The 12,225-nt window shown below is 38.7% G+C and overlaps 1 protein-coding gene across 1 annotated transcript in view; it reads left to right on the top strand.

Annotated features, from left to right (window-relative positions):
* THSD7A (thrombospondin type 1 domain containing 7A) overlaps positions 1-12,225 on the top strand; it is a 301,949-nt gene that overhangs the window by 103,831 nt on the left and 185,893 nt on the right. The window contains exon 2 of the mRNA XM_014452449.2: positions 4,910-5,741. Within this exon, the coding sequence (XP_014307935.1) occupies positions 4,927-5,741 (815 nt within the window). The 5' untranslated portion in view covers positions 4,910-4,926. The remainder of the gene's footprint in view (positions 1-4,909; positions 5,742-12,225) is intronic.

The raw sequence follows: 12,225 nt of genomic DNA, 5'->3' as shown, positions 1-12,225 counted from the left end.
GTGAAGTAAACATGCAGATTATAAAATCATTTATAGCACAATCTCCATTTTATATAAATATATACTTTAATTGCCTAATAGAATGACAGCAAAATATGAAGATTACTTATCTGCAGTTTATAGGATTTATGAGGAATTTTTTTTCCTATTAATTAGTAATTTCTAATTTTTTCTAAACTAATATGCTTGAGTAAAATCAAATAGTTTTTTTTAATTATGTGAGCTGTGAATTTTAAAGTAAGATACTGTGCAGCATTCAAGAGACAGAATTTAGTATATTACTAAGCCGTTTGTGCACTCCTTGATCCCACAAACTAGAACATGCTGTTCCATAACCAAATCCAGGAGGGAAAAGGCACTGTGTCATCCGAACGATGCAAACATATTTAGCCTAACAAGAAACTGGCTCATTTGAGGCTTTTATAGCACACAAGGACAGAAAGTAGTTCGCATAATTTCCGCATGCTCCTTTTATAGTGTTTATCTTTTATAAGGTTATTTGGAACAGTTGCTAGCCACCTGTCAATAATGTGGCCTTTTATAGACTCAGCTTTATATTGTTCTCGTGCCCTTGACATATAAAACACAATATTAGCAGAAGTCAGTGTTGAATATGTTGAGCAAAATACTAATTTTAAATTTAAAAGGCCATCTTTTGTAGACTGAAATAAAGAGAGTTTAGAATGACGTGAAGAGAGTAGGCATGTTGTAAAACCCTCTTTAGCAGGAATGAAAAACTCATTTTTATCAACATTTTTGGAAAGTTAGTTAAGAATTATATTTAAAGCACTAGCCTATGGAAAAATAAGCCAAGTAGCACTCATTTAAAGTTGTTATAACAATTTTGCATAATCTTGTATCAGTTCCAACTGAAAATATTTCTATTGTGAGTCTATCAGTTACATAAATATTTGGATATCTAAACAGTCGCTTCAAACTTTTTTAGTGGAATAAGACCTCCAGCATTTCTTTCTTGGTTTACATAGTATCTGTCAGGCTAAATGTTCTACATATATATTTTTGACCTACATCCTAGAAGTATTTTTGCATGATACTAAATGAATACAATCCTACAGATCGGCATGCAGGAATACATTTCCTCTTATAAAGGGACATAATCCAAGGACTTAAGTAAAAAGGGGCCTATCCTTTGTTTTGTGCAGTTGGAGTCCAACTTCCTTTATGTTATAGTGAACAAGAACAATAAATGAAGCAAGTTTTAACCTCAGGGAAATTCTCTCTGTTCTTATTAAAAAGCAAACATTTCTGCATGCGTGCACACACACACACACACACACACACACAAACACACACCACCTTTCCAACTCCATCCCTTCCCACTCTTAGTAATAGGAGACAGAGAGCTACAATTTACCATTATGCAGAGATATAGGAGTTCAATATCACAGTCCCCCATTGCACTTGGGAGAGGATTTCTTTGTGTTTTCCTTGATAGAGTTTGCATATTGTGCTTTCAGTTTGCCCTTTGAAACATGTGTTCTCCATGACACAGGGTAGCTAATTGGGCTAACAATCTTAGCTGTCAAGAGCAATTTTAGATGTGGTCCCCTTTCTGTTCATTGTGTGATTATTTTAAAACTGCTGGAGGAAAGGAGGAGACAGCCCTTCATCGGGTCTACCATGGTAAAGATCTGATTTTTCAAAAGGGTCTGTTAATTGGACATGTGTAATACCCAAGGTGCAATGAAAAGATAAGACAGCAGTTAAAGCCTGCAAAGTGAATGATTTTTTTTCAGGTTCACTTGTGATTATTTTGCCACCTCCACTTTGGCTGGTGCCCTCATATGTTTTATCTCCCTTCAGCCTAGCCCTAGAGGGTGTTTTTATAGATCTCCATGGAATTTTCTCAGGATTGCCTGTCTTCTGGTTTTCAATGTAAATATACTTGGAATAAAATAAGCCTAACATGTTTACCTATGCATAGATGGTTAATAGGAATCTGTGATGATATTTTTGGAATGAAAGTTGAAATGTATTTGTATTTAGAATGTATGCTTTTTCTAGTTATCTAAGTAAACCATAGATATGCTTACTCATTATCAATGTATGAAATACTGTAGAAGTTTTCTTGAACTCAATTTCTTTCTTTCTGTTGGTATTGACATCAAATATATGGTACAATTAAGTATTTTTTTCTTTATTGATTAAGGTATTACATATGACCCTTACCTTTCCCCCACTACCTCCCATCCCCCCACCCCCACTCATGCCCTCACCCCCCTGGGGAGAGATCAACCAAGTATTTTTAAGTGCCAAATTTATAATTTGCTATAAAATTTTTAAATGTTTACTTCGAGGCTAAAAGACTAACTTCTTAATAGTCCTAATCTGATTAATCAGTATAATTTCACAATTAATACAAAAGTTTAGAAAACAATAAAATATCAAGAAGTTCCCACAAGTTATACCTGGAATTTAGACTCTGAATTAATGCAAGACACTTACATTGTGAAATTTAGATGTAATGGCATATAACTTCTAACTTGAAAGCCTCACATAAATCTATTTTTATATGCTGTGTTTAGGGTAGGAAATAAGGATTACTGATTTGGTCAAGCACAGTGGAGAAAAGGAATAAATAACCAAAGATATGTGGAATTCACTGTAAAATTTTATACATATTACTATATTCCCTTATTGAGAAGGCTCCTAGGTTCTGTGATTCCTAAACTGAATATTTACAAAATATCGAGAGAGCATTAACAAATTTATAGGTATATATTTTTCTTTGACACATTAAAAATAAGATTAAAATATCATCAGGCATTGCATGTGGGCAGATGTAACAAACTCCCTGACTTTCTTACCTCAAAGTGTTGACATCAGAACTCTGGGAAGACTGTTTCTGTAAATGCATTTCAAGTCCTTTATAACTTTTCACATATGAGATTTATAAAGCAATGATATATAGGTATGCCAAATATGCAATTCTTATTTTCATGCAATAATGATTAGTTAGCACAATATTTTCAGTTGATCTCTTTTCTATTCATAAACCCATTGTTCCATTTGAAACAAAGATAACATTATCAAATTATAAACACTTTGGTATGCAAATAAAAGTAAATGTTTACATTAAATATGATAAGCACATTCTTCATATTTTATTCGTTGTGGTTTAATTATTTTGTATAGGTATACCTAAGTCTTTAGCTCTAAAATCTAGGCTAAATCATAAAATTAAAAGGCAGAAATAGAATCAGAAATCAAGGTTTGGTTATTCATTCAAGAGGTGAAGTTGGCAAATCACTTCCCCTTCTTGTCTCCAGTTCTTTTCATTCATAGAGTGAATCTGTTGGCCTCATTTAGTGGTTTTCATTTTACAGCAATAGAAACATCTTGTTAGACAAAATCTCATGCATAATCTCAAAATGTATAGAAATAAATAATAACAATGGAACTTTCCTTAAAGCAGCAACAATGCAGATTCAGGAAGGAGGGCAGAAAGGTGAGGTTAGGAGACCCTGAAGTCCAACCCTATATGCTGGTCAGCACCTTCCCATATGACCTATTAAAGATGGCTCTAGGCTACATCAAATAATTTATCAAATTCCATGGAGCACATTTTGAAAATCACGCAATTATGTGATCATTATGTTTCTTTAAAATTTCAAAATTATATAATTGTCAATTTCATAAATTGAACAGATTTGTCTGTTAGAGTACTGAAGTTCTATTATCTTCCTACACAAAAAAAGAGAATAATGCATTAGGATTTCAATCTATGCTTAAAAGGATTCAAAGGTAAAAGGCCCACACTTCACACTAGAGCCACTGACTTAAGTATCCCATCATACTGCTCTATAATACCAAATAGGTCACACCTAGGAAATGAATAGATTGAAGAAACTCCAAATAACCCTTCAATGTTCAGAAAATTGCATAGTCTTTTAATTAAATTTAAATTCTTTCATCTATTTTTATACTTCACTGGGGAAATGAGAGAAATTATAAATTTAAAGGCAGAATGTGCTTAAATGATGATTTCCACTTTGATTACCAGAAAGTAAACACTTCTGACAGCATACACATATAAAACTACTAGAGGCCCAGTGCACGACTTTTGTGCATTCGGGGCAGGGTGGGTGGTTGGGTGCCTCAGCCCGGCCTGCACCCTTTCACAGTTCGGGAGCCCTCAGGGGATGTCCGACTGATGGCTGCAGTTGGACATCCTTACCCGGACAGCCTTACCGCTGCCACGGAGGCGGGCTGCTGCGCTCGCCAGCCATCAGCCCAGCTTGTGGCTGAGTGGCGCTCCCCCTATGGGAGTGCACTGACCACCAGGGGGCAGCTTCTGCATTGAGCGTCTGCCCCCTGGTGGTCAGTGTGTATCATAGCGACCAGTAGTGACACTGTTCGGTCTATTTGCATATTACCCTTTTATTCTATAGTATTAGTCTCTTAGTCACAATGTATAGCAATAGAAAGTGAGGCAGAACAGAGCATATTCTACAAAATAGTTAATTGCTCGGGAGAAGAAAAGCCTGTGGGAGACTAAGTTCTTCACATGGGTCCATTTTCTTTCCCAGTTACTGATGTGGGTGATGGTTATGAGGCAGGAGTGAAGTTTTCACTGTGACTAATTTCTGATGTCCTCTACGAGCATGGGCCCTCTAACAACCTAAAATTAAGGAAATGACTAAAAGCAAACTTTTAATAATCCCCAAAGGACCCAGAGTGAAATTGCCCCAGCAGTTACCTGATATAGATAGTCTGACACAGTTCCCCTGAGTGCAGATCATTACTTTGCAAAAGTCCTGTACGGAGACCTACTTTATCACACTTCAGGGAAGTTCCTGTATTAGATCCTGAAATGTCTTTCTGGAACGTAAAGCAGCCTATAGTTTCCTTATGGTAGTAGCACTGTTAACTCTTGTGTCATGTTTAGGTCCATGGGGCCGATGCATGGGAGACGATTGTGGTCCAGGAGGCATCCAGACCCGGGCGGTGTGGTGTGCGCATGTGGAAGGATGGACGACGTTGCATACCAACTGCAAGCAGGCCGAGAGGCCCAGCAACCAGCAGCATTGCTTCAAGGTTTGTGACTGGCACAAAGAGCTGTACGACTGGAGGCTGGGACCCTGGAATCAGTGCCAGCCTGTGATCTCCAAAAGCCTGGAGAAGGCCCCGGAGTGCGTGAAGGGGGAAGAAGGCATTCAGGTGCGAGAGGTCACGTGCATGCAGAAGGAGGAAGACACGCCCGCGGAGGATATCATCTGTGAGTACTTCGAGCCCAAGCCGCTCCTGGAGCAGGCCTGCCTCATCCCCTGCCAGCAGGACTGCATCGTGTCTGAGTTTTCCGCCTGGTCCGAGTGCTCCAAGACGTGCGGCAGCGGGCTCCAGCACCGGACCCGCCACGTGGTGGCGCCGCCCCAGTTCGGGGGCTCGGGCTGCCCCAACCTGACGGAGTTTCAGGTGTGCCAGTCCAGCCCGTGCGAGGCTGACGAGAGCCCGCACAGCCTGCACGTGGGGCCCTGGAGCACGTGCACGATGCCCCACCCCAGGCAAGCGAGGCAGGCCCGGCGGCGCGGGAAGAATAAGGAACGGGAACGGGACCGAGGAAAAGCAGTGAAGGATCCAGAGGCCCGGGAACTTATTAAGAAAAAGAGAAACAGGAACAGGCAGAATCGTCAGGAGAACAAATACTGGGACATCCAGATTGGATATCAGACCAGAGAGGTCACGTGTACGAACAAGACGGGGCAAGCTGCTGATTTGAGGTAACATTTCCTTACCATTAACCACTCCGTGTCTCTCTGTCGGGACGGTGGGCTAGAGAGGCCTTCAGACATGCTCTGCTAACTCCTGAAACCCACGTGCACACAACCCAGGGTGTAACGTTTAGCACTTTAAGCTTTGTGGGTTTCCTGGCATTATTTCTATTTTGCTCGTGCTTAGCACTGTACAACTTGAGCTTATTTCAATTTTCTTGTTAAAATGAGAGATTCTCTGAGAGCTGATACTGCTTCTTTACGTCAATAGTGCTGTTTACACCTATAATGGGAAAAAAGAAATACATAAAGGCCAGAGTTTGGGGATTTTGAATTCAGATATTTATTTTACTTAGAATAAGACACACTTGTAATCTCTCCAAGTTTATAGTATTTTGATAATTACCCCATAAACAAAATCTAAACAATAACCCAGGGAGCTATAGCTAAGAATAATTCTCTTCCACATTTTATAAAATGGAATCACTTTCCTCAGAGAAGAAAAGGGGAAATCAGCAGAAATTAAGATAAGTAGATGGTATTTAATCGTGAGTTTTCTAGTTTAGAAAATATGTAATTAATTGACTGCATTTTCTAGACCAGAATTATTTGTCAAATTATCTCTGAGTAAACAATGACAATATTATGAAACAACTTTCTCATGTGAGCTTTATTGTGAAAATATTCATTGAGGATCATTCGTTGAGGATGAGCTAAACTCGCAGCGTTTCTCAACCTGTGGGTCGCGACCCCTTTGGCGGTCTAACGACCCTTTCACAGGGGTCGCCTAAGACCATCCTGCATATCAGATATTTACATTACGATTCATAACAGTAGCAACATTACAGTTATGAAGTAGCAACGAAAATAATTTTATGGTTGGGTCACAACATGAGGAACTGTATTTAAAGGGCCAGAAGGTTGAGAACCACTGAGCTAAAGGATTTGATGTTTTTCGGATATTCTGAATTTTGCTTTTGGATAAGCCATACCATCTGGGAGTGGCTTAGGTGGATAATTTGCATAATTGCCTTTTCTGAAATATTTATGCAGTTATGATTTGGATTGAACTGAGAGAAATCATGGTAACGTCATTCAGAATTTTATTTCATATATATTGTAGAAATGACATTGAAATGTCACCTACTTCATCACACATCTGTTCTTTAATTAAAAGCACCTAAGAAACTTCACTGCAGTCTCAACCCAGTGCTTCTGGTGAGCAGCTGGGTTGTTTTCCTTATGGCCCCTGGAAGTCCTGTAACAGATGACATTTTCCTCTTTACCTTGGCTGTTGGGAACATAATAGGACTGTGTGACATGCATGTTGTATGCTAACATACTCCATTGGCTTCGTCTGTTTTTCACACTCATTATTTTCCTTCGCTCATTTTTGCCTAGTGTTTTGCTGTCTACAACTTTTGAAAGTTGGTTTGAAGCCTTTTTCAGTGCAGGATATAGTGTAAATTAATGAACAAACAATTGACTTATCTAAGACAAGAATTTCTCTCAGTATAGCATTGTTCTAGTCACTGATTTTAGGATATTTGCTACTCCCTCCCCTCTTTGGACTGACACAGTTGTATTTTCTCTCAGCCCTACAGTAATTTGCTCTTCCTCCATTTTGGTGTCGTCAGCCCAACTCCTTTCCTGGTCTTGCTAAGGGCTGCTTGCTCTCCTGCCTTCATTGTCCAGGTTCCTTAAAACTCCTTGTGTGTGTGTGTGTGTGTGTGTGTGTGTGTGTGTGTGTGTGTGTTCACCTCTGATTCTGTGTCAAGTGTACTTTCAAGTCAGTCCCTGTTTTTATTATTTTATGACTGTCCTTATTCTGCTGATTTCTTGAGTCTCCAAGACAACTTGAGTTGTCTCCTGATGTCACTGGGTTATCATGGTGTAGACATTTAATTTAATGTTGACTACTCAATTAAGAGTGTAATTAAGATAGTACCTCCTACTGCATAGAGCCTCACATACCCATGCAGCTGTTTGAAATAAATATATTTTAAAATCTGTAGGTCATTTATCAGGGACTTATATTAGAAATACCATATCTAATTATCCTAATAAAATGATAGTGCATGTATGTTGTAACTTATTAGGGCATAGGTGAAACGTTAGGTTCAACAAATTTGTTATTAACATTTTTCTTATTTAAGAATCTAATCTAATAAAAGAGAAACATGCAAATTGACCGCACCTCTGCTATGCCCTAAGCCACACCCACCAGCCGATCAGAGCGACTATATGCAAATTAACCCAACCAAGATGGCGGCCGGCAGCCACGGAGCTGGAGCAAGCAGGAGGCTTGATTACCCTGGCGATGGAGGAAGCCAAGCTTCCTGCCTGCCCTAGCCTGCTGTGGCCTCCACACAAGGCAACAAAGTTTCAATTATAGAAGATAAATAAATCCCAGATACCTGCTTCCAGCCAGCCTCCACTGGGAGCTTGGGTGGCTGGGGGCCGTGGCCAGCCTGCAAACAGCCATCAGCCCCTAACCCAGGATGGCCACACCCTCATGGGGTGAGGGTCCCTGCTGGGGGGCTTGGCCATCCTGCAAACAGTCATCAGCCCCTCACCCAGGCTGGCCAGGCACCCCAGCGGGACCCCCCACCCTGAAGGGGCTGTTGCCAGCCTGCAAACAGCCATCAGTCCCTCACTCAGGCTGGCCAGGCACCCCAGTGGGACCCCCACCCTGATCCAGGATACCCTTCAGGGCAAACCAGCCAGCCCCCACCCATGCACCAGGCTCTATCCTATATATTAAAAGGGTAATATGCAAATTGACTCTAACAGCAAAATGATAGGGAATGCTGGTCACTATGACACACACTGACCACCAGGGGGCAGACGCTCAATGCAGGAGCTGCCCCCTGGTGGTCAGTGCGCTCCCATAAGGGGAGCTCTGCTCAGCCACAAGCCAGGCTGATGGCTGCCAGTACAGCGGTGGTGGTGGGAGCCTCTCCCGCCTCCTCAGCAGCACTAAGGATGTCCGACTGCAGTTTAGGCCTGCTCCCCGCTGGCAAGTAGACATCCCCTGAGTGCTCCCAGGCTGCCAGGGGGATGTCTGACTGCCAGCTTATTCCTAATACCCCAGGGAGCGGGCCTAAGCCAGCAGGTGGTCATTCCCCGAGGGGTCCCAGACTGCGAGAGGGCACAGGCTGGGCTGAAGGACTCCCCCACCCCCGAGTGCATAAATTTTTGTGCACTGGGCCTCTAGTTATATATAAGAATATACATGAATAAGCATATATGATTAGGAAAGTTAAAGTGTTAGTAAAGAAGAGACAAAAACCAGGTATTTTGCCCTAAATTTTGCTCAAACATTAGAGTACAACAGTGGAGCTACTAAAATGAAAAGTAAATGGATCACACCGTCAAAACACAAGGCCACAGACCATGGACTCGGTGATTAAATTTAGGGTGTCTCCTCTTATATCAAATTGAGATAAAATTTTATCATGAAAGAGGATGACAAATTAATTACTATGGCTTAAAAATCTTATTACAATAACTAAATGAATTTAGATAAATAAGCCTATGAGTATTGTTGAAATAGTTTGTAGGCAAATAAAAATAAATTTAGCAGATTTACTGCTAGAACTTCCAAGTTAAAGATGATAGATCTGCCCTGCTTCTGTTTTATAAACAGACTGAAATCAATAAGAATAAAAATGCAAACAGAAGTCCCATTCTTTTATGTTAATAAAAAACAGTCATAGTGCCAAACCACAATTGGCAGAGAAGATTTGGAGAATGTGGTAAAATTAGATGGAACTGAGGGACGAAACTTAGAGCAGCAGTATGTCTTTGCAGCTTTTATGAACTCAAAATCTCTAAGTAGCTTGAACTTTCTAAGGGGCCAAGCCAATGATACCACCTTGTGTATGGCCTGGTCTGTGTTAGTGAATGGGCTGCTGAAGAGTCTCTGAGTTCTGTTTGAAAACAGAATGGCATAATAGGCAGGCCTGAACAAGGAAACTCACTGTGCTGTTACCACCAAGGAGAGGCTATCTGTTTGAGGACTGAGGTATTAAAGTTTGATGACCAGTGGAAGAGAGTTATAATTAACTACACACACACCACCTACATAGCAGGTTTCCCTGTGAACCAGTGAGTTTCAGCCAGGCTTAAATAGAGTATTACTCCCAGACCAAGAGTTGGTGTGAAAGTATGGGCAAACAGTTCTCCAAGAAACTAAAGGTGTAAAAGATAATGCTTTTTTTTTTCTGAACCAAAAAGATAAGGAATTTCAATAGTCAAAGAATTGTTAAGAAAACTGAATGAGCTTAAAAGTGATTTGGCAAAGAGCACAAAAGAAATGGAGAATTCTAAACCAAGAAAAGATGAAATTCACATTAGAAGAAACAAAATGTGAGAAAATATTCTGTGGTAAAAAGAGTCAGTGATATAGTAAACAGTTGCAGAACATCAAGTAACTGTAATTTTTTTAAAAAAAGATGATGTATATGAAACAAAATATCACTATATGAAATTCTGGTGTTACTTGAGATAGGACCAGAAAAATCAGAACAGAAAAAACAAAAACATAACAACATAATAGAAAAATGTACCGAAATTAAGGAAGACTTTAATCCATAGATTGAAATCGCACAGGGCCAATATTCTTCTAGAAGAGACTGAAATAATATTCTCATGGAAGAACTGATATAGAGCAATTGTTATAGAGAGAGATAGACAGAGATATCAAACTGAAAAGCCAGAACAATACTCAGTTCTGAAACACTAGATGCATTCTCTTTAAAGCAAAAAATAAAATAGGCTATCACATTATTTCCACTGATAGTTAACATCCATGTAAGTATTAGTAAGTGTAGTTGAAAAGAGAAAGAAATGAAAATTGAAAAGCATATTGCAAAATTAAGATTCTCCCCCCCCCCAAATTTTATAAAACTCAAGATAATCAATTGAAAGTATCTTATAAGCAACAGAATAGCTCAATGGGCTAGATGGACAGAAAGGTAATATCCCAAGATCAATATATTCCCTAGATGCAAACAGCAATTTGTTCAACATTGATGGAAACAACGAATTATAATATCCCATTTAAAATAGTAAAAAAAAAATCTGAAATAAACTTAACTATGAAAGTACTGCACATAACACCAGACTTTGAAAAGTGAAACAGTTAATGCGTGCTTGTTTAGAATATGTAGTAAATACACCAATTGTTCCCACGTGTTCTTGACAATTACCAAAGGAAAAATAAGTCTATAATAAAAGCCAGGAAGATCCTGAAAAATAAAAGTAAAGAGAAAACAAACCAACGTCACCAGTCAATTAAATGCATTTTATTCCATGAATAATAATAACAACTGTATGTTAGTACATGAATAATCAGATCAAACAGAATCGAGTCTAGAAAAAAGATCCCCCAAACCTTAAAATATGTTTCCAGTGGTAGAAGGTGCATTTCCAATTTCCAATGTGGGTGAAAATAAACATGTTTTGTTTGAGGGGCAATTGCTTTGCCATTTAAGGAAATAATAAGAAAAAAAAAAAAAACACCCATCCCTTTGTCAGTTGTTATACCAAAACAAGTCCTGGTGTCATTCAATACTTTTAAATGTTTCTTTCCAATACTAGAAAAAAGATAGAATGTTTTTAAAGTCTTAAAATAAAGAAGGACAAATTAGGCCACAGATTGAAGGATCATATACAAAAAATTTGATATTTGCTCAGGAAAAATATTAACTAAGTTAAACCCAAATACCAAAATTATTTGAAAAAATAAGTTTGAAAAAATATTTGCATTACATATAATTGACAAAGAGCTGATTTTCTTAATACATAGAGAATGCTCACAAATCATTAAGAAAAAGGTCCAAAATCTAATATAAAAATCAGCAAAAGTTCAAAAGAATTAAAAGAAAAGCTACACTGGAAAAAATATTTGCAAAACACACATCTAATAAAAGGCTGTAACCCCAAATATATGAAGCACTCTTAAAACTTATCAAAAGAAAACAACAATACAATTAAAAAATGAATCAATGACCTTGCTGCCTCAATGAAGAAGATACACAGGTTGCAGATAAGCATATGAAAAGATGCTCCCCATTATATGTCATCGGGGAAATGGAAATGAAAACAACAATTAGATACCATCACATACCTATTAGAATAGCCAAAATCCTTAAACCCACAACACCAAATGTTGGTGAGGATGTGGAACAACAAGAACTCTCTTACATTACTGGTGGCGATTGCTGGCTGGAAGACAGTTTGGCAGTTTCTTACAAAACTAAACATACTCTTACTATATGATCAAGCAAATACATTTTTTGATCTTTACCCAAAGGAGCTGAAAACTTATGTCTACACAAAAAAACTACACATGGGTGTTTATAACAGTTTTACCCATAAATTGCCAAAATGTGGAAGCAATTGTATCAATAGGTGAATGGATAAACAAAGTGTATTACATTCCGATAATGGGATATTGTTCAGTGCTAAGAAGAAATAAGCTATCAAG

Source organism: Myotis lucifugus, unplaced genomic scaffold, assembly GCF_000147115.1.
Source record: "Myotis lucifugus unplaced genomic scaffold, Myoluc2.0 scaffold_15, whole genome shotgun sequence".
NCBI lineage: Eukaryota > Metazoa > Chordata > Mammalia > Chiroptera > Vespertilionidae > Myotis > Myotis lucifugus.
This window is presented reverse-complemented; position numbering and strand designations above follow the sequence as displayed.